Source organism: Orcinus orca, chromosome 5 (assembly GCF_937001465.1).
Source record: "Orcinus orca chromosome 5, mOrcOrc1.1, whole genome shotgun sequence".
Taxonomy (NCBI): domain Eukaryota; kingdom Metazoa; phylum Chordata; class Mammalia; order Artiodactyla; family Delphinidae; genus Orcinus; species Orcinus orca.
Window position 1 is genome coordinate 28,556,907 of NC_064563.1, and position 21,908 is coordinate 28,578,814.

The 21,908-nt window shown below is 45.5% G+C and overlaps 1 protein-coding gene across 1 annotated transcript in view; it reads right to left on the bottom strand.

Moving 5' to 3' along the window:
• Positions 1-21,908, bottom strand: part of CLSTN2 (calsyntenin 2) — a 655,487-nt gene that overhangs the window by 138,010 nt on the left and 495,569 nt on the right. The window contains exons 4-5 of the mRNA XM_004278975.3: positions 21,310-21,518; positions 14,115-14,264 (exon numbers count right to left, since the gene is read on the bottom strand). Coding sequence (XP_004279023.1) covers positions 14,115-14,264; positions 21,310-21,518 — 359 coding nt within the window. The remainder of the gene's footprint in view (positions 1-14,114; positions 14,265-21,309; positions 21,519-21,908) is intronic.

Genomic DNA, 21,908 nt, shown 5'->3' on the forward strand with positions numbered 1-21,908 from the left:
TAGATGGAACCTATATATTGCTTCATTGAACTCTAGCTGCCCTTTCAAGGTAAGTCTCCTCACCATTTTGGAGATAAGGTGAGAGGTTAAATACGTTCCCTAAGGACACACCGGTTGTGTCTTTTCTGAACAGTTTTCTGAGATGCCCTTTTATAAAGCTGGTTACACGCCTCTTTGGAAATTCCCAACCTCCTTGTTCTATCCTCCTCCTTCCTCCTCATACCTCAGTCCCTCTGCGATAGACTGACATGAATGTGAATTCCATCTCTGCCATTTACCAGCTGTGAGGTTTTGGGCAAGTCACTCAACCTCTCTTGGCTTAAGTTTTCCTCATCTGTAAAATGGGCTAGAATTGCTTATCTGTCCTCTGTGCAGTGAACCTTGCTTTGGACTTTTGTAATTCTTTGCCTCTGTCTAAATGTGTCCATTTATTGTTCCATTTTTTTCTAGGCTGTCCTAGGTACTCCAATAAACAACTTCCCACTAAGGAGTCAATGGACAATAATAGCTTGGTGCAAGTGTCAACAAACGTTTTCTGGAATGGACCATAGTAAATATTCAGGCTTCAAGGGCCATCTGGTCCCCATGTAACTACTCAGCTCTGCTGTTGTATTGCAAAAGCTGCCATGAGATAATATGTAGATGAATGAGTGTAGTGTGTGCCAAACAACTTTATTTATGGGCACTAAAATTTGAATTTCATGTAATTTTCATGTGCCACAAAATATTATTCATCTTTTGATTTTTTTTCAAGCATTTAAGATGTACAAACCATTTTGTAGCTCATGGTTTCACAGAAACAGGTTGACTAGATTTGGCTTGTGGGCTATACTTTGCTGAACCCTGGCTTAATAGTGACATTTGGCATTTGCAGTTTAAGTGGGGATTATCCTGTTAAAGAAGAAAACCACAGGCCACAAATGGCATTGCTTGTGATAAGCCCATGATATCAAACCTAGATTCAATACCTGACCTAATTGCAGTTTCAACCTTCCCAAGAAACGTAATCTTAATCGGCCAGTCTGGAATTTTATTCTCAGCACCAACCAGGTAATCTGTCATGTGCTCCCTCTCTATCCCCCAAAGAAAGAAGAGGCAATCTGCATGAGAGACCCTTGCCCTTTACCCCAAAGAAGGTGACCTGGTCTGAAGCAACTCTTTCTTTTTTCTTTAGCTTTTTCTTTCTTTCTTTCTTTTTTCTTTTTTTTTTTTTTGCTAATAGCCTCCTTGCCCACGCTTCTTCTATAAAAACCCTCCATTTTGTACGACTCCTTGGAGCACCTATTTACTAGATGAGATGCTGCCTGATTCATGAATTATTGAATTAAGCCAATTATATCTTCACATTTACTTGGCTGAATTCTGTTTTTTACCATATTTGGTGGCAGCAGTGGGATTGAAGCAAACTTCCAATGGCATTTGGGGACAACAGGGAACACAGGCATGGTGCCCCATGAATACTTTTCAGTTCACAGTCCTTCTCACCATTTCCGAGGGCCATTGGCAAATTCCTCTCAGTTTGAGCGCCATTCACTTCGCTTTCAAGCTCCCAGTATAACTGGCTTCCTTTACAGGGCAGGTCAGCTTGAGCTGGTAAATGATTCTGCCTGCAGCCAATTGAGCTGACAGATGATTCTGCCTGGAGCCAAGCCCTTAGCCTTTCAGAATGCAATTTCCAGGTTTTTGAGTGGAAAACCCCAGCCATTGATTCTGTTCCCAGATTCCACACTGGGAACTGATGAAAGTTTAGTGTGCAATTCCTCATGTGCTTGGAATCCTTCCCCAGATTCCATGTTGGGGACTGTTTGTGGCAGCTGCAGTTTTCCATTTTGTTTGGAATCAGTCCTCAGTTCCTCAATCCTTGGGGATGGCCGGTTCAGTCCTTTCCCCAAGGTTCCATGGGAATTGTTGGTGGTGCATGCAGGGCCTTCTTTTCGCCAGGACACAGAAACATCTCTTGGTTACTGCCTATATGTTAATGTGCACGTGTCTGTCTTCTTTTGTGTAGATAAAGGCTAATTGCTAATGAGATCCTTTATATCCGAAACTTGAGTGTGCCACCTCCGGCATGCCTTCTTATTTTATGTCTGAGCACTGTGATTCCAGAAGCTGTAGGTATATACAAAAATGGCAAAATCTTGCTCAGCTTGTTTTGTGTCCTGAGAGCTGGGCTTGGTAGCCACCAGCTTGAGGGTTCCAAAACATGGCTAAATAGAAATGTGAGTTATACCCCATTTATGGCTGGGCACAGCTGGATAGAAATATGGGTTAAGCTCCGTTTGTAGCCAGGGACCTACCAAACTGCTGTCAGCCCTTAGAGGAATTACAATGGCCATTATGAGGAATAGATAGATCATTTAAAAAACATACATAAAAGCAAGGGCTCCATCATACAAACAGAATGGGATACCTATTTTAATAGGTGTGCAGAAGTCTACAATGGTTTTTGAAATTCCAAAATAGCTACATTGAAAGACTTACTGCAAAAGCCCAATGAAAAAATTGAAGACATAAAAGGTACCTAAAACAAAAGCTACAACCCAATCTTTTGGGGAATTGGAAACAACTGTCTTTGTCTTGAAAATCTCTGCAGGGTCAAAGGTGTGGCTCTCTAGGAGTTCAAAGTTCACCTGCCTTACAGGGAACTATCTTCAATATCCTGTAATAAACCATAATGGAAAAGTATATGAAAGAGAATATATATTTGAATCATTTTGCTGTATACCAGAAATTAACACAACATTATAAATCAACTATACTTCAATTAAAAATAATAAAGCAAGCAAACAAAAACCACAAAGTTCACCTGCCTTTTTTTTTCTTTTTTGCCAATCCCCAAACCTCACCTATTCCTCTCAAAATGCTTACAAAAATCAGGACATTGGAAACAGAATTGTACTGCGCTTAATCTGTGCCTTTGTGATATAAATTTCCTATTCCTATCTTCTTTAGGACCAAAGAGCCATTCTTTGAGATGCAATCTTAATAGGGAAGTTTCTCACCAGAAGAAAAAGAAAAAAGAGCGAGGAGGTATTTGGAAACTGGGCTAACTAGAAATCTTACAAATCTTTTCCACTAATATTAGTAACTATAAGCTCTCTGTGTGCAGCAATATGTTTCTTTGTCTATATATGTATATGTAGATATGTTTTTCTACTTTTGGATGGTATTGCCAAAATTAACTTGTAAAAGAGCTCTAGTTGGTTTCATTTGCTTCAGAAATATAACAGAAACTAACTCAAGTATTTTTCAAGTTCACGTGATTTAGAATAATCTTTAGTAAATAAAAGCTAATTAAAACAGACATACCTTTTAAGGTTATTGACATTGAACATAATGCAGATAAACCACTTTTATTCTGCTCAGTTTCATTAGTCAGATTCATGTTTCTCTGTTGCAAAATTTGTCAGCAAAAAATAAAATAACTTAGAATGATGACTGATTTTGTCTAGTGTCCCATGAAGCTTTTGTGGGTAACTTAAACATGATTGATGACAGCAAATGTTTTAGATAGATGTAAATAGGAAAGAATTTATATATAAACTTTTCAGCAACAATTATATTTTATGGTATAGGTACTTAAAAATAGCCTTTGAAATCTCTTTTGGTAACTTGAAACTTTTGAGTTTTCTAAAGTTAAATGGTAGAAATGTATTACATATCTAGGTCTTTTATAAATAAGAAAATTGTGAAACGTTAATTACTGAACATAGGTTTATCTACTTTTGGCTTCCTAGTGCAAAGAAACTCAAGATAAATTTGGTTCTATTAGTGATAGGGATAGAGTAGGATAGTTACACAGGTAGTTGTAGAAGTCCCAGTAGGGGATTATAGAGAGGGAAACCTAGGGAACTTTGGGAGACCACTGTAAGTTAATGATAGCTCAAGAAAGCTGTCAGAATGTCGTGAAATGAAGCAGGCTTGCTTAACTATAAGGCCATAAATAAAAGCATGAGATATGCCTGAGGTCACTAAGTGAAAGAAAAAAAATGAGGCCTGCATTCTGCCAGTTGAGTTCATCAAGATAATGAACCTTAGGACCAAGGATAGGAATTTAAGGGAAAGGTGACATTCCTAAGTAGGAGACCTTCATATGGAAACCTGAGATGATTCAACATATTTTAGTATATGTTACCACCCTTCTGCTGATTTGAATAAGCGCTACAACAGTCCGAGCTTGACCTCATAGGGTCAAACACTCTCCTGCCTGATACGAAGGAGGAGGTAGTGATGTAAGCCTGACAGCTACTTGAAGAATGAGGAAGAAGGTGGTCTTCTCCCCTCCTCCACTTTCCTTTGATTATAAAAATGTAGCCTGCTTAATCTGTGGGGCAGAGCCCCCTCGCCTGCCCACTTGCTTCCCTCACAAGTGTCCTATGTTAATAAATCTACTTCTTGCCTATCACTTTGCCTCTCACTAAATTCCTTCTGTGCTGAGACACAAAGAACCTGAGCCTCAGTAAGTCCAGTCACCAGGTGAGTGACTCTAATTAAAAGACCGTGGGTTCAAGTTCCAATCAGAGGTGCACAGTTTCATTAGTAAACATGTTTTGTGTCACGCTGAAAGACTGTCCTGTGAAGAAACACATGTTTCTAGAAATTATGAAATGCATTCATAAATTTGTCAATCTAAAAAAAATGCTCGTCTGACATGTGGTTCAAAATTGCTTACTTCTGAGTTTTCACTAGAAATTAAGGTTTCTAAGAGTTAAGAATTCTAATTCATATACGTAATTAAAGCTATTCGTAATAATAAGGGACACAACTTTATATGCAAGGAAAGTGGGATGTGTTTCTTGGTTAAGAAAAGATATGAGGTATGGAAATGCATTCCTATGAAGGGAAATGAGAGTAATTTTGCCTAAACTGGAACTTCTGGTTATGAAGGACAAACTAAATTGTGTACAGAAAGTTGATGAGAGCGAGAAAAAGATGGAATTTTACCTTGTATAATCCCTCAAACTGGTTAAAATTGAGTCGATATTATAAGGGTGTTAAAACACGCTTTACTATCAGTATATGGTCAGGCCACTCAAGATGGCTGTTCTCTTGCTCTCTGTACATCCCTTGCCAGACCAGTGCCTGCTTCACCTACACCCTACACGCATGACTACATACTTACCCCAGGCCCCAGCTAGTGACAGCATATCAACGGGGTGGTGAGGGGTGTGCCCCTCTGCTGGTTTCCCTGGCAACTAATGAGCCAACCTGATGTCAATTTCCCGTATAACTGGCAATCTCCCCATCCCCTGGGGAGTGAAGACTGCCACCCTGTCCTGCCCACCATCCGCTGCTGCACGCGGTGGTGGGGTGTCCTTGCAGGACCTTGCTTCAGACGTGTAAGCTCCCCCATCCATTAAACCACTGACGTCTCTGTTGCTGATTCCGGGCTCTTTCTTTGGTCTTGAAGCTGGGCAAGCACAGGCCTTAGAGGCCTGCGGGGTGCAGCCCAACCATCAGTAATATACTTATGTGAAACTAAAACTTGGTTTTCTTTCATCTGCTAAAATGACAAAGGAGATTCTCTTTCCACATGCACTAAAAACCTGGCTGGCCCCTGGATTGAGCAGGTAAATGTGAAGCAGGAGGGAAGGAGCCAGGGCACAGCCTTTGAAAGCACGGCATAGCCTGAGGACATGACATAAACTGATTAGAACCAAATGGGTCCAAGATGGCGGACAAGTTGACTTCCACTAGACCTTGAGCCTCAGTATATGCTCATATCAGCAAGCTAAACGACACACCCACAGGCGCCATGAGAGTTCCAAGACCATAACCGATCAAAAAGTGGGCAGTGGCCCAATTCCTTGAAATCCCCGCCCCTTCCTAAAATAGCTGGAATACTCCTTCCACTCATTAGCTTATGAAATTATCCACTCCTATAAAAACGGACAACCCCACATCCTGGTGCCTCTCTCACCTTCCGAGATGGCCCACACTCTGTGGAGTGTGTTTCTAAATAAATCCACTTCTTACCTATCACTTTGTCTCTCACTGAATTCTTTCTGCGATAAGACATCAAGAACCTGAGCTTCATTAAGTCCTGAAACCAGGTGTGTGATCTCAGTTGGAAGACTGTGGGTTTTGGCTGGGCTCCAGTCCCATCCATGTGGGTTTGAGTCCCAGTCTGGGTTTTGGCCGGGTTCGAGTCCCGGCCGTGTGGGTTCAAGTCCCAACCTGAGGTGCACAGTTTCAAATGCAGGGAATAAATCCATCTCCTGGTTAGGAGTAAATACAAGTGAGATATGATCAGAAATCTCTCCTTAACACTTGGAGACATTACAAATTCTGTTGCAAAAGCACTAGCTGTCCAGCAAAGGTCTTTATACTCTCTGGTCAAGGTTTTTCTTGATACTAGAATAGCCTTTGATTACCTTTTAGCTGAACAAGGTGTCTGTGCCGTACCCAACACCACCTGCTATACCTGAGTTGACACTTTAGGGAAGTTGAAACTCAGTTACGTAGGATTACTGAACAAGCCACTTGGCCTAAGAGGGTCACTGCTTCAGTGGGGTCTTTCTTTGATTGGTTTGGGTCTTGGGGACCATGGCTCTGAAGTGCACTCCGAACATTGAGAATTATCGTGCTTATTATAATCATAATAATAACCCTGGTGTGTTGTATTCTCTCAAAACCCTTTAAATGCATGTTTGCAGTTGCTAACTACCAAGCAAATGATCTCCCTAAGACTGGAACATCAGAAAAAAAACGAAGAGAATGATCAACTTAAGCATTATGAGCCTGGAACTGTGACCTGTGAATGTCACAGGGATTAAGCAAAGACACTGTGACCTATAGATACCACACCAAGGATCAACAAAGCTGTGAGAACTACAGAGCAATAGGTGAGAGTGGTGTTATTGCCTTAACTTTTGATCATATCTCTCAGTTAGGCTGAGAGTTTGACCAAAAGGGGGGAACTGTTAAAGAAAACCACAGGCCCAAAAAGGCACTACCTGTGCTAAAGCCCATGATACCAAACATAGATTTAATACCTGACCTGACTACGGTTTTGACCTTCCCCAGGCATGTAATCCTTTCTTTCTTTCTGTTTCTTTTCCTTCCTTCTTTCCTTCCTTCCTTCCTTCCTTCCTTCCCTTCCCTTCCCTTTCCTTTCCTTTCTTTTTCCTCCCTCCCTCCCCACTTCCTTCCTTTCTTTCTTCCTTCCTTTCTTTCTTCCTTTCTTTCTTTCTTTCTTCCTTTCTTTCTTTCTTTCTTTTTTTCTTTCTTTCTTCCTTCCTTCCTTCCTTCCTTCCTTCCTTCCTTCTGAAGTATAGTTGATTTACAATATTATATTAGTTTCCAGTGTATAAGATAGTCTAGGGATGTAATCTTAATTGGACAGTCTGGAATTTTCTGGTCAATGGAGACCCTTCACATCCCACAAAGGAAGAAGAGGTAATATGAATAATAGACCCTTGCCCTTCTCCCAAAAGAAGGTGACCTGTCCAGAAAAAATTCTTTCTTTTCTTTTGCTAGTAACTTTCTCACCCCTCCCTCCTTCAATAAAAACCCTCCATTTTTACAACCCCCGTGAACACTGGATGCTGCCCAATTCATGAATTGTTGAATAAAGCCAATTAGATCTTCACATTTACTACACTGAATTTTGTTTTTTAACAATCCTTTAGAACACAATGTTGGTACCCTAATGGTAGTATCTTGGACTCCCTGGCAGGACAGTGAAGGAGGGAACGGAGGGCAAGGAGCCACCCTTTGCTCTGTCTTTCAGCCTGCAACAAGGGTGACATCACCAGAAGTCCTCCAATGGACACAGCGCCACCTTCTGAGCCTGCCTGTTTCTGTTTAAGCAAATCTGGGTACCTACATGGGCTTATCACTCTGTGATCCAGTCAATGCCTCTGAAGTAGTCAAACCTAAGTCAGCTCTTTGTGGTACTTGATCGATAATTGATCTGACCTTTGCAAGGGACAGGGTGAAGCCGACTGACCCCTGGGGCCTGGGCATTTCTCTCCTTGACAGGGTGGTAGGCAAGTGGACAGCTGCAGAAGGGACAGAATATATACTTGACAAGGCTTAGCAGTGGTTTACTCTACCCAAGGCATGCTGACTGTGTCTTGTCCCCTAGCCTATCGGGTCTCATGGGATTTGCCTGAAAATCTAACCTCCTTTGCTGCTCAGTACTTTGAATTGGTTTTGGAATAAATACGTGACTTTAGATACTTTTCCAGAAGTGCTCTGCTTAGTGCACTCAGGAAAATCATCCTTTTCAGCTGGACTCCCTGCCCCAATTTCTGCATCCCAGCCACCATCTATGTGGTTGGCCAGAAAGTCCTTCTTCTCCAAGATCACCTCTCATCACGCCAGGACATGAAAGCCTCTGGGCTCCCCACTGCCGTTGGGGTAACACAGGAGGTCTCCCTCTTGATCTGGTCCCCACTGGCCTGTCCAATGCTGTCCCCTATGCCCTGGCCACATCATGCTCCCTCCCAGCTTCCTGACATCTGCTCCCTAACCTGGAACACTCCTCTTCGCTGTGCTAAAACTATTATCCTTCAAGATTGATCCCAGGTGCCTCTGCCTCAGGGCCCCTGCAAGGTTAAATGTCTCTCCCTTGTGTCCCCAGTGCTCCCTCCAGCAGAGCTTGTGTCCCCCATATTGCCTTCTATACTATGAGTCCTGGTAGGCCTTTTTTCCTCTGTATTCTCAACCTTCAGCACACAGTGGGCCTTCCGTAAAGGGTAAATGAATTCACGTCAGAATATCTCCTACTGCGTCGTGTGTGTCAGTTTCAGTTATCTCACAATGCGAATAACTAAGGGAAAATTAATCTCAACCAGCAGCTTTCAGGCTGCTGTCTTTTCAACACAAAAATCTTAGACATACTCTAGGTGTTTAGAAATATTTTCTGCAGGACCTTCTCACTCCAAATGAAGGCCATGGACCAGGAACATGCAGATCGACCCCAGACTTACTAAATCAGAATCTGGATGTTACCCAGCCTCCCAGGTGCTCATGTGCACATTCAGATTTGAGAAGCATTCCTCTCAAAGACACCCTTCTCCTTCCTAACGAAGGCCTGGTTTGTGGAATGGTAGAAACACCGAGACAGTTTGACGCACCTGGAGAATTATTCAAGCCCAAAAGAAGAGAGAAGAAATGGTTCATTATGTGGCTGCATCTCCTTTTCTTTCTATATGAAATAAGACACCTTACTGTGAAGGTAAAAGGGGCAGGAATTGGGCCCGAGGGAGAAGCTCTAGGAACCTGCAGCGTTGGGTGAACTGATGCCGGGTGAGGTGTAATTGGTTGCCGTGGGATGGTGCCGTGGGATGAAGTCGGAAAATGAAGATGGGATTTTGCAGGGGCTGGAGTCTGGAAAGCTGATTTGATGTGGGAGCTTCAGATCCAGAATGGCAGGATGTCTGGTCAGTAACATGCCTGGGAAAGAAACGGTGAAGGGCCAGGGAGAGAGTCTATAGTGGTTCTCTTCAGAGGGGAGCTGTTTTGCATAAAGGGGACAGTGACAGACTGAACTTTGGGTCTTGGGTGGCAGGAGCAGGTAATAATAAATACAAAATCTGACTTGCAACAATAAAAGGGAAAATGTCCTAAGTAAGTGTTGTGCAGACAATGTTTTCAGCTTGAAACATGGAAGAGATGGGCCAAGGGATTATAGAGAAAAATAAAGGAAGGGAAAAAGAAGAGATGTGTTTCTCAGTATGACATTACATAACATAATGTAAACACTAAACAAACAAAACCCTCAAACCAGCAACTGAATTGCAAATGCTCCTCTAGGACACAGTCCGTGGCCCCTATGGGCAGGGGTCAGCAGTGCCATCTCTGGCTGTGTCCATTGCCGTTACTGCCCCCATCCCCCCGAGAGCCTCTCAGGGCACTGCATCCTCTGTGGTGCTCTGACCCATGGATGGATGCAGATTCTTCCCGAAGTCCTCAGGCGTGGGTATCTATAACCGCTTGGCAGAAGGGAAGCAGACACTAAGAAGACTGCAAGTCCAGATGCCTCGCATGAAAAGCACAAGCTCATCTTTAGCATGTGCGCTGCAGGCACACATTTTTTCTGGTTCCTGTTAGAATCATCCGTCTCCGTGAATAAGAGCTGCTATAGGGATACTGCGTGTTCTCAGAGCTCAGGACAAAACACAGAGGTTTAGTTCTCCCTCTCACCCACACAGGTCTAGCTGATGCTTTGAGGATGCTCTTCTGCCCTGGGCAGCTGAGAATGGGAGTGACATTTCCTTAGGCAAATCTCCACCTACCCCTGCAGAGAAAGCTGACCCTCACCATCTACTCAGAATTACACCCTCAGAATACAGCCGAGAAGACAAAACTCACGTCAGAGCAAGGCGCACATACCTGGTACCCTGGGGTCATTTTATGGATGCAAAGCCTTCCTCCCTTTGCTGCCAGCTGAGCCTCTGATAAGCCCTGCTCTGCCATTGGTGAGTGATGGTGGTAAGCAAGCTTTTAGATGATGGACAGAAAGTTCGGGGAGTGCCAGGGACCGTGAGGAATGTGGTTGTGCCCTCAGGGAGCCCATATCATTTCTGGGAGGACAATATTCACCCACAGAAAGAAGACAGAGAATGGAATACCATAGCCCGAGCAGATGATGCCGTAGCCAAGGTCTGAAAGGCAGGTGGCAGCAGAGCCAGGGGGTGGGATGTCCTTCGTGCACAGCTGGGTAAGGCCAGCATCGCCTTGGGAAAGCTGCAGCCCTGCATTCCTGGAAGGGGTTATTGTGATGGAAAAGAGGACCAATGCCCTGGGGCATCACTGGAGTCTGGGAGAAAGGGAGGGCTCTAGCTGTGAGCAGGTCCCTTGCTCCTCCAGCATAGCTAGCTCCCTGGGACAAGCTGAGCGCAGAAAGGGCTTGCGATGGCACTGACTGGAAGTGAGTGGTCCAGGGGAGACAGAAGGCTCTGAGCATGATGGATTGCTTTCACTATGCTGCAGTCCCCTCCTGCCTGGAGGGGAATGACTTAGAACAGGTACAAGAATTTGAACGGCCAACTGCGATTGCTTGGTGACTGTCATTGCTTGAGAGAAGCCAGCTCAGGGAGGAGCCTCTGTTCTGGGCAATTACGCCTGGCACACGTCCTCAGAGCCCGCACTCACAGCTGGGTCCCAGGGGCTTGGGGAGCGTCGCGGCTCCTCACCCTGGCATCTGAAATCTTGGCTACCAACCCTCCCCTCCACCGACTGCTCCAAATTCGCTCCCCATTTGCTCCCCAGTCCACACCCCCTCCGCAAGCCAGACCGGCTTCCTGACATTGTTCACTGTGCCCTGAATGGCCTCCCGTCTCTTGGTTCCTCTCTTATTTTATACAGTGCAGCCTTCACCCAACACCTGCTTCAGGAAGAACCAGCCTTTCCCCTAGGAACCCGATGGGCTCTCCCAGTGAGGAACAGCCTGCTTCATCTGTGGTTAACAAAACAAAACAAAACAAAACGAAGCAGACAAACAAAAAGCAACCCAGTAAAACATGGCTCACTCCAGTTTGCCCCACAAAGCTGGGAGAAGGGGCTGGACACGAGACACATATCTGGGACCTGTGGTCATGCTCTTCCCTGGAGAAAGGAGCACTTTGAGCTCTGAGGCTGCAGCCCTGGCCAGGAGTAGAAGAGAGAACAGCCCCGAGACGGGCTGGTCAGAAATGGCGGTTGCCCCCAGTGGAGGAGTAAAGTGGACCAGTACGGTGGTAGGACGGAAGATTGCTCTCTAGGTCTGGGGCCTGGGATAGGAATGCCAGGAAAACAATTTGACCATCACCACACATATCTGAGATCTTGGAGGACCTGTCTGTGATCTGAAAGCCTGCTGGGACAATGGCTGGGGAGACAGACGTAATGGCTGTCTACAGTGGGTGAGCTAGAGGGAGGAGGGGGGTGATGAAGAATCCAGTGTTGGCTTCTCCCACCCAAGGCTGGCAGACTTAGGCAGGGAGCCACCATCAAGTAGTTGGTCCAGACGTTACACCTGCTTACATCGCTTTGCCTGGCACGGTGAGCAGGTGCAGGGAGGCGCTGCTTCCTTCTCGTCTTTGTTCCACACAGAGGTACATTTTTCACCATTCATTCATGCATTCAGCACTTGCCAATCACCTGCCTTGTGCCTGGCCCAGTGCTGGGGCTGCAGACACACCAGTAGATGGATAGCATCCCTGCCTCCTGGACCTCCCTGTCTAGAGCTGAAAACAGCCTCATGCCCCGAGGAAGGGGCCCCACGCATTCTTCACACGCAGAATGAAACATTATCAACACGTTTCACTTTGCATACATTGAACACTGAAACAAGTACAAACTCCATTAGGAAATTACATTTAAATATATTTCAATGTGATTCCAAATCTGTAGGTGTCTCATTTATCAAAGACAGAAAAGATTGGGTTCATTCTCCAGATACGGCTTTGTGTTTTGCTTTCCTCACTTTAAATCCCATTGTGAGCTCGTTCCGAGCTTAGAAAGCTTTCTTTTCAAAAGTGAGACTTTCACTGGGGCCAGTTGTTACACGTCAAAATAAAACAAGGTGAGTTCTTCTTCACTCAGATAGCTTTGCACTCATTCATTCATTCGTTCATTCATTCAATGACTGTTTCTTGAGCACCTACCGTTGGGGCCAGACATAAGCTAAACCTGAGAAATTCCACTGTGAACAAAAGAGACAGAATCCTGCCCTCAGGGTCCTCAGGGTCAAGTGAATTACACTCAACCAGAGTTCAGGTCCCCTGAGGTCAGGGACACACAGATTCCCACTCTGGCTTGTTCCTTTTTCTCTGTCTCTTGCTTGAAATAGACAGACACAGAGAAGACTCTCCTTTGTTCTTTACCTCTCACAAGTCTTAGCTGTGTCTCCCCTACTCAGCATTTCACCTTGTCTACTTTGTTCAAAGGCAAGCAATTCCGGTTCTCTCCAGAGGTGGATTTAATTACCCCCTCCCATCTTTCTAGTTGCAAGATGAAGGAAGATAAAGTTGTGCAGGGGACGATCTGAGGGCAATGACCCTGGTGGGTCCTCAGGTGTCCTTGCTTTGCACCATGAGGTCCTGCCAGTCTGGCCTGCTGAATTGGATTAGGAATAAATGCCTGCCTAAAATGCAGCCATTCAAGGTCTGACCAGTGACCTATATGTGGTCTGGCGTCAGCCTGTCCCATAGGGACATGAACGACCAACACAGCTAATCGCACCCTCTCTTGGGGAGTTTAGAATGAAAGATACAGAGCGATAGACACAGAGAAAGAGGTAGAATGTAACAGGGGCCCTGAAGCTTTTAAGACCTATGAAGGGAAGGCAGCAGACAGAGGCACAAAGTGGATGAAACCATGGCGCGCCCTAAGTTATGTGTAAGCAGAACCCTGCGACAGCATCAACAACCAAAACGGTGGCACAGAGATAACTCCAGCATCCCTGCTCGGCCACCAGAACTACTGGTGCCACCACAAGAGCTCTTGTTATTCCATAAACCATCCAATCCTCTGTGAGCTCCAGCTCTGCAGCTGGCCTTCCCATCCTTATTCCCCCTTAGTTCATTGCTACACCTGCATCCTCAAAGGGTAACCTGAACCTTCTGTCTTTGCATCCTAAAAGATCTAAACTAGCACAGATATCCACCTCCATCGAAGGCCATTGCTTCTCCATTACCAGAGCCAACACTTCAGAAACCCCCTAACACAGAGGCTGGATTCTGTATCTCCAGCCCCTGCCTGTACGCCCTCTGTGCAAGCCCAAGGAACATGCAAACTTCCCCGGGTGCTGAGCAATTATTAAAACTTGAAATGCACCAGCTGAACTCCGAACCCTTAGGTGAAGTGAATTGGCCCTTTCTCCTGAGCACTGTGGGACAATTCCTATTGATAGGAAGAGGTCATGAGACTTGAGAAAGGGCACACTGGACAAACTGGGCACACGAGTTGGATGAGTTGGCTTGGACATTCTCAGCTGTAAAATGGGGGTACTCTATCGCCCAGGAGTTGTAAGAACAAACAGGCTACTCTTTCTCACAGCAGAGTGCCTGTGCTTTACAAATTCCTCTAGTGATTCACTGTGATGATTGGAGGGCAAGTCCAGCACCTCCTAAACACATGGCCAAGCTGCCTTCACCCAACAGTACCGACAAGAGCAGGCCCACCTTGCCAGCCAGGCTTGCAAACTGGCTTTACGTCCACCTGCACCAGGGTGTCCTGCACTGCAGGCTTCTGTCCACAGTCGTAGGCGGTCACCAGGATCTCATACTGGCGTTGCTTGTCATAGCTCAGCTTCTCCGTGTTCCTGACGTTGCCTGAAGATACAGGGACATTGAAAATCATTTCAGATCAAGTTAAACACGTTGCAGTTCTTCAAAATCCCTTCTGCCCTCTTTCAACCTTCACCAGAATAAAATGTCCCCTTTCCCTATCTCTTTGTAAAGACTAGGGTAAGTAGGGACGTGGCTTCCACGTGTGACCTGCTTGTGCCTTGGTGGCAGATTCTCAGGAACTGCCGGCTGGAGCCGCCCCAGCTGTGCAACGGAACTGCCGGGTAATTCTGCCCACACATCTGGAATCCAACTGGTTGTGTTAAGTACGGGGTCGTCAGAAGACCACCCTAAACTGCACCAAACTAACCCTACATTAGGCTGTGTCCCTAATGTAGGGCAACGTATGCTCATCTGACATGAAATCTCTGGGAAAAAGATGGAGTTCAGAAACGTCCCGACACGTATTTTTTAACATCTGGGCTCTTCGCCAGGAATGTTCATTGCCTCGTCTCACATTATTTTGCTACCAAATAGGAAGTAAAATCAATACAAGAAAACGTGTGACCTCTCTTCTGAAAGCTACACAGAATAACAGATTCCTTGCCCTGGTGGCAAAGACATTTCTCTCCTCCAAGAGAGACCAGACATTGTTTCTGAGCCATTTGTGTGTATTTGTTCCTGTGGGTTTGATATTATGGTTCAGAAATAAATCTTTGACAATTGATGAGCAAACTTTTAATTGACTATTTTTGCTGAAATACAATTTTGGTTTCAAAAAATGAATCAAGGCCTGACGTGCATTTAATACTTCTTACTTTTTTTTTTTTTTTTGCGGTACGCGGGCCTCTCACTGTTGTGGCCTCTCCTGTTGCGGAGCACAGGCTCTGGACGCGCAGGCTCAGCGGCCATGGCTCACGGGCCCAGCCGCTCCGCGGCATGTGGGATCTTCCCAGACCGGGGCACGAACCCGTGTCCCCTGCATCGGCAGGCGGACTCTCAACCACTGCGCCACCAGGGAAGCCCTACTTTTTACTTTTTGATTCCCAGAGCTTAAAGTCTCCCTTTGTTGAGAATAATTTCATTCTGGCTTTTTTTTTTTCAATGGTGGAGCTGACAGCAAATTAGAATTCAAATGATATCATCATCCTTTGCCAGAAGCAAAATCAAGAGAGTGGCATGGACATATATACACTCCTAAATGTAAAACTGATGATACCTAGTGGGAAGCAGCCGCACAGCACAGGGAGATCAGCTCGGTGCTTTGTGACCACCTAGAGGGGTGGGATAGGGAGGGTGGGAGGGAGGGAGACGCAAGAGGGAAGAGATACGGGGACATATGTATATGTATAGTTGATTCACTTTGTTATAAAGCAGAAACTAACACACCATTGGAAAGCAATTATACTCCAATAAAGATGTTAAAAAAACAAAAAAAACCCAAATAAACCAACAAGCAAATACACAAACATGGAATGGCTGACTCAGGTATATATATTTCATTTTTGTGCACCTTTGTTAAAATTAAAAAAAAATTTATTGAAGTACAGTTGATTTACAATGCTGTGTTAATTTCTGCTGTACAGCAAAGTGATTCATTTATACATAGATATACATTCTTTTTCATATTCTTTTCCATTATGATTTATCACAGGATATTGAATATTCTTCCCTGTGCTATATTGTAGGACCTTGTTCGTCCACCCTATGTAATACTAGTTTGCATCTGCTAATCCCAAACAACCTCCTTGGCAACCACAAGTCTGTTGCCTATGTCTGTGTGACTCAGGTATATTTTTCTGTTTCATCAAAACTAAGGGGAAACTTTTTAATGAGTTTTCTTCCATGCCAACTGATGTATATTGTTCATGCAAATTGAGACAACAGGGACTGACCCAAGAAAGCTCAGAAAATTAGAAAAGCCACATCACGTGTTAAAGATAGGAAAAATTCATCCACCCATCACTCAATATTAGTAAGACAGTACTCAGCACGAGGTCATGAGCAGGTGCTATGAACGTGAGCATAGGTCAGGGTGTGGAGGGTCAGGGGGTACGAAGTTGCCCAAGACATTGGACCAAGAATTGGAATCATTTCTTCTGCTCTCTGCTCTGGACTGTTTCTAAAAATGCAACTGCAGCCAGTGATTGGAAGTCAAGTTTCCCTTAACAAAGCCAGTCAAGAATCTCTGAATAAAAATGTGTTTGCTGTATCTTTGGCCTTGTGGCGGATGTTCAGAATCCCTTTCCTTTTTCTCCAGATATTTGTTTCGGTCTCAGCTCGGGGTCCCAAGCACATCTGCAACAGCTCACTGTGGGGTTGGTAACATTCCCTGTGGCTTCTGTTAATAAATTAGTTCGTGGTTAGAGCCATCACAGGGGAGGACTTCTGCCAGGTGGAAGCACTGCAATAGGACCACGAGAAGTATGTTTCAGCAACATCTAATTGAACAAAAGGTTTTAACTTTCTTTAAAGTTAAATGGCTCTCAAAAGATACACCTCGTAGAAGAGGAAGGCTCAGGGTTTACTGTCCGTGTGACATTCAGCAGACCAAACACTACTGATTGCAGCAGAAAAATAAACAAACACACGAGCCCGCGATCCTTGGCTCCATTTACAGCAGCTCCCCTTCTGTAAGAAGTCTTAATGAAACTGAGAAACTACTTTACCTTCTCCACCACCACCGACTTCACGCATGGGAGAATGGGTTTCAGAGCACAGGATTTGAAGCCTCAGAGTATAACATTTTCACTGATGGTTGTAGAGGGAAGGGTCGTGTTTGGCTAAGTCACACATTTAAAAACATTTTGAAAGATCACAAACAGCCCTCCTTTTTGCTTCTGTGACAATTGTGTTATTTTCCCCACATGTGAATGATTTCTCCTAGAGGTGCCTTCTCAGGAGAACTGAGTCCACAGTTAACCCAGATGAGTTCTGATCTCTGGGCTTATTTCTCTGTTCCAGATGAACTTGGGAAGGTTAACTCTCAAAGAACTCTCCGTACCTACCACGTGTCATAGTGAAGGTATTTTTTAAAACCTCAGGTGGAGTAGGGGTTGCAATGAGACAAGCGCACTTACCTGCACCCTCCTTCTGATGGAATTTAAATCGGAGTCGCCCTGTAGGAAACTTATGCAGGCCGGTCACTTTGCAAGTGTTCATACCTTTTGGCCGTGCAATTCCACGTCTAACAACTGACTCCAGCAAAAATGATAAAAATTGCAGACAGAGGTGCAAATATGTTCATTGAAAAAGAGTAAAGAAACTGGATGCCCAATAGGAAGAGACAAGCTAAGCCTGATTCTCTGCTTAGACCGACTGCTGTTCGTGCTAAAAGTGCTAATTACGAAGCATGTTTGTGGATGGAAAAAATCCACACAATCGAATGTTAAGTGAAAAGGGGAAGCTAAAGAAAAGCAAGGAAAGCGTGGCCTTATTTTGTTCAAGAACTTCGTAGAAGAAGTGCTGGTAGAATGTCAGTAGTGGTTCTCTTTGGTGGGATAACAGGTGACTTACTTCTTCTTATACTTTTCTATGCTTCCCTTGTTTTCCACAAAGGACGTGCGTTTCTCTTCTATTCGGGTGGAAGAGAAGTGTTTTCATGTACTTGGAGAACAGACAGACTTGAGGACACACTGTGCTCTTAGGTTATCCGATGCCTGTTACTCACCAGGGCAGCCTGTGGAGGGCTCAGCAGAGGCTGCATGAGACCAACCACTGCTTGGAAGGTAGAAACGTCTGCCAAGTGGAGACCGGGTGTCACCGAGAGCCCTGATGCTCCCTTAGCCATCATTCCCATCCCTGGCTGAGTGCAGTACTTAATTCCCATGTTACAATGAGGATCTGAGGCCAGTTTTAAGCAGCTTGTCAAGGACCTCTCTCTCTCTCACACACACACACACATACACAGAGTGGTAGGCGTAGGATTAAGACACCTTTGTATTTTTGAACTTAAATACCACTGCCATGTGTTCCTGTCAAATGTCACTGAAGACAGTGATAATATCACTGGTGAAATGGCTTTGGGACCAACACTCAGGGGACCTGGCTCCAGTCCCCACTCTGCCACTGAGGTGACAGCTGCTATATGGCCAGCTCTTCATGCTTTAGGGATCAGTTTTTCCATCAGTTCAATGGAAGTGAGGAAAGAGGCCCTCCCAACCTCAGAGAGACCAGCCAAATGCTAGAAGATGGGGGCCTGGAAGCCTTCTGAAATGGATCCAGAATTTCCCAAGAGGGAGGTAATGCCACCAACTCAGTTATTGGCTCATAATTTCAGTCTGTAAATCCATGGGGAATGAATACCCTTCGTGTCCCAGTCACCCAGGTAAATATCTAATAATCATGGCGCCATGAATGGAACACTATATGCTAAGTACCTGTGAACATCATCCCCAGGCACTGCCTCTCCCTGAGGCCTCACCACCCCACAGTGGGGCGGGGACTGTTATTGCCATGAGTTTTCAGGGGAGGAATTCAAGGGAAGGGGGGCTGAAGACTTCTGGTTGGAAGAGGTTGAATCTTGCATTAAAAGAAAAAGTCCTGGGGCCTGAATGAGTGGAGTCCAACTCAATAGTACTTTTTCTTTTTTTTTTTTTAATTAATTAATTTATTTTATTTTCGGCTGCGTTGGGTCTTCGTTGCTGCGCGCGGGCTTTCTCTAGTTGCGGTGAGCCAGGGCTACTCTTTGTTGTGGTGCGCGGGCTTCTCATTGCGGTGGCTTCTCTTGTTGTGGAGCAAGGGCTGTAGATGTGCAGGCTTCAGTAGTTGTGGCGCGCGGGCTCAGTAGTTGTGGTTCGCCGGGCTTAGTTGCTCTGCGGCATGTGGGATCTTCCCGGGCCAGGGCTGGAACCATGTCGCCTGCATTGGCAGGTGGATTCTTAACCACTGCGCCACCAGGGAAGCCCAGCAGCACTTTTTCAAATGTGCATGCAAAGAACTTCTTCAAGGAGCTGGGAAGGTCACTGGGAGAAGTGATGGATAAGGGCCAACTGGGAAGCTCATTAGAATGGGAGCTGCTTCTGCGTCTGCCCTTAGGTCCTGCCTTCATTACTTGAGAAATGCTTTTGTAAACCTTGACATGGGTGGGGTGGGCGGGGAGGGGGGGGCACGCTCCCAGAGTGCCGGCTCTCCTCTTCATCTCAGGCTGTAAACCAACGCTGGAGGCAAAGGCCTGGCAAAGGACCATTACTCACTTTTAATGAGACAGCTAGGTAAATAAATTGGCATGTGTTAGTGAAATGGCTCATCAAGGTGAGTAATTATCTTCGTGACTGGGGCAGTTTAGCCTCAGGTGAAGGAACTTGCATCTCCTCTCTCCCGGGTTGTGGCTCTCCAGAACTAAGCAGGAGGCCAAGGGCAGCTTGACCACTTGTTCCAGATACCCTCCCCCATGTCCAGTCTAGCTCTTCAGCAAGGACTTGTCACTCCCCAAGTTCCACAGCTCTTGTGGACATAGACAGCACAGCTGATCATAGGGGACCAGAAACATACAAAGCAGTTGTTTCATATTTTGTAGAGTGGCGTGTGTGTGTGTGTACGTGTGTGCGTGTGTCATGTATGTCTGTGTGGTGGGGACAGGCCAGCCACTTCATAGGGCCTGTAGGAAAAGCTATCAGGAGCAGTTCTTCTAATTGAAATTACCTGCTTCTTAGTCCTGAACCAAACTTTAAAGTCCAGTATTTTCTCCTTTGCTTTCTCATGCGTTGATCTTGTGTCCTACACACTTAGCCTCTAGTGATGTCCAGGTGTATGACGCTGGCCACACGTTTGAGCATCTTTTAAGGAAACTTCCTTATTACCATTTTGTCTGTTTGATGAATATTGGTTTCATCTTCTGAGACAGATCATAAACTCCAGGAGACCAAGGATGAGGGTGTCTCCTTGGCCTCCATGCCCTGTGGAATCTGCTGCAATTCTCAGGATGCAGAAGACTCTGTCACAGGGTAAGTTTCTCCCTGGTCTCAACATCAAGAAACACGGGAAGCACTGAAGATTTGCGAGCAGGTGACTGATGGTATTTCCCTCTAAGCATGGGCTACCGGGAGGCTGAGGGCTAATTCGCTGCCTGACTCTGGTTCATGGCACGCTTTGTGCCCCACCCTCACCCTTGACTCTGCCTGACTTTCTATTTTTTATTTTGATTTTTTTTTGCTAGAGGGTAAGCTCCATGTGGGCAGGCCCACTTCTGCTTTGACTTTCCCTCTCTCTCTATTCCCAGTTCCCAGCACTGTACCTGGCACTTAATGAACATTTGTGGCGTGGACGAGCCTCAGGTTTTGCAACTTTGCCATCGCTGAGCAGTTAAATCCTATTTGAAACAGTGAGGATAATGTACGTACACCGACACACTCCTGCTAATAATGAGACAATAGACTTGATTAATATCAAGTTATTGAAAATTGCAGTTAAAGTGCGCTGAGTTGATTGGGTCTCTGGCTGTGGTGTTTACACTGCAATGAGTTTTTTAATAATGGTGATAGGGAAATACCCAAATGGCTTTCTAGGATTCTTTTCAGTTCAGTAAGCTTAGTTTGAGATTGGAGTGTGGTGGGAGGGGTCTTTCATTCCTCATTCTCGCTGGGGTGGAAGTTCTCAAAAACCCTTGGCAAGAGCTTTAAAGATTCCTGAATGGATCTATAGCTTGGACGGTGTTTCCAAAATCTCCGCCTTCCCTTTTAGCTTCTCTCTGTCTGGGAGCAGATTGTCATGGTGTGGCTAATGTCACACTTGTTATACAGGAAACTCAGATGTGGCTGAGTTGATGGCATGGCTCACATCTGGATGACGGCAGGAAAATTCTACCAGAAAACCAACCTGTCTTCAGTATCCAAATGCATGGCATTGTGAGTTCTATAGACTATTCACTGAGGAGGTTTCTGGGGTGTTTTAGACCTGGCCGGGCTGCTGATTACGTAAGGTCATCCCTTCTAGAGCAGGGCTGAGTTCTGGGTTACAGAGCCTACATCAGGGATAGCAAGGGAGGCGTCACCTGCCAAGTGCATTCAGAGCCCTCACTTGGCCTTCAAAGGGGTGGGGGGTGGAGCTGTTTCCCTGCTTCCATTCACTGGGGTCCTCTCAGGACACTCACCGTTTCTGTCGATGGCAAAAGGCACATCAGTTGTGACGATTTCATAGTTGCAAATCTGGCTGTACTGTGGGGAGCAGTCCTCGTCGACAGCCTCCACCTGCAGGATGCTGTCGTAGATCTTGCCCTCTGTCACGACAGCCTTGTAGGCCGGCTCTTTGAAGGTGGGAGCAAACTCATTGACGTCCTTCACCTGGATATGGACCACGGCCCTAGGACCACACACAGGAAGGAAGAGATGGTGGTAAAGAAAGGATCACACCATCCTCCCACACCTCCCACAGGTACTGACTCAGGTCCCAAGGTCAGGAGAGTAGAGAGACCACAAGACAGTCGGGGTGGCTGTTGTCTGAGTGTTCTGTCCTCCCTCCCATTGAGACCCCTTTACCTGTCCTTGCCCCGATCCTCTGAGATGAATCCACCCCAGAGAGGTGCCTCCCCTTCTCTGGCCTTCCTAGTTACAGAGCTTTAGGTGACGCATTTCCTCTATCTCCTCATTCCCTCCGCTATTCATTCACTCCAACCAGTAAGAATTGAACCACTCTTACTCTGGGTTAGGGGCTGAGCTAAACTCTATTTGAGAGTTACAACCCCAGATGAAA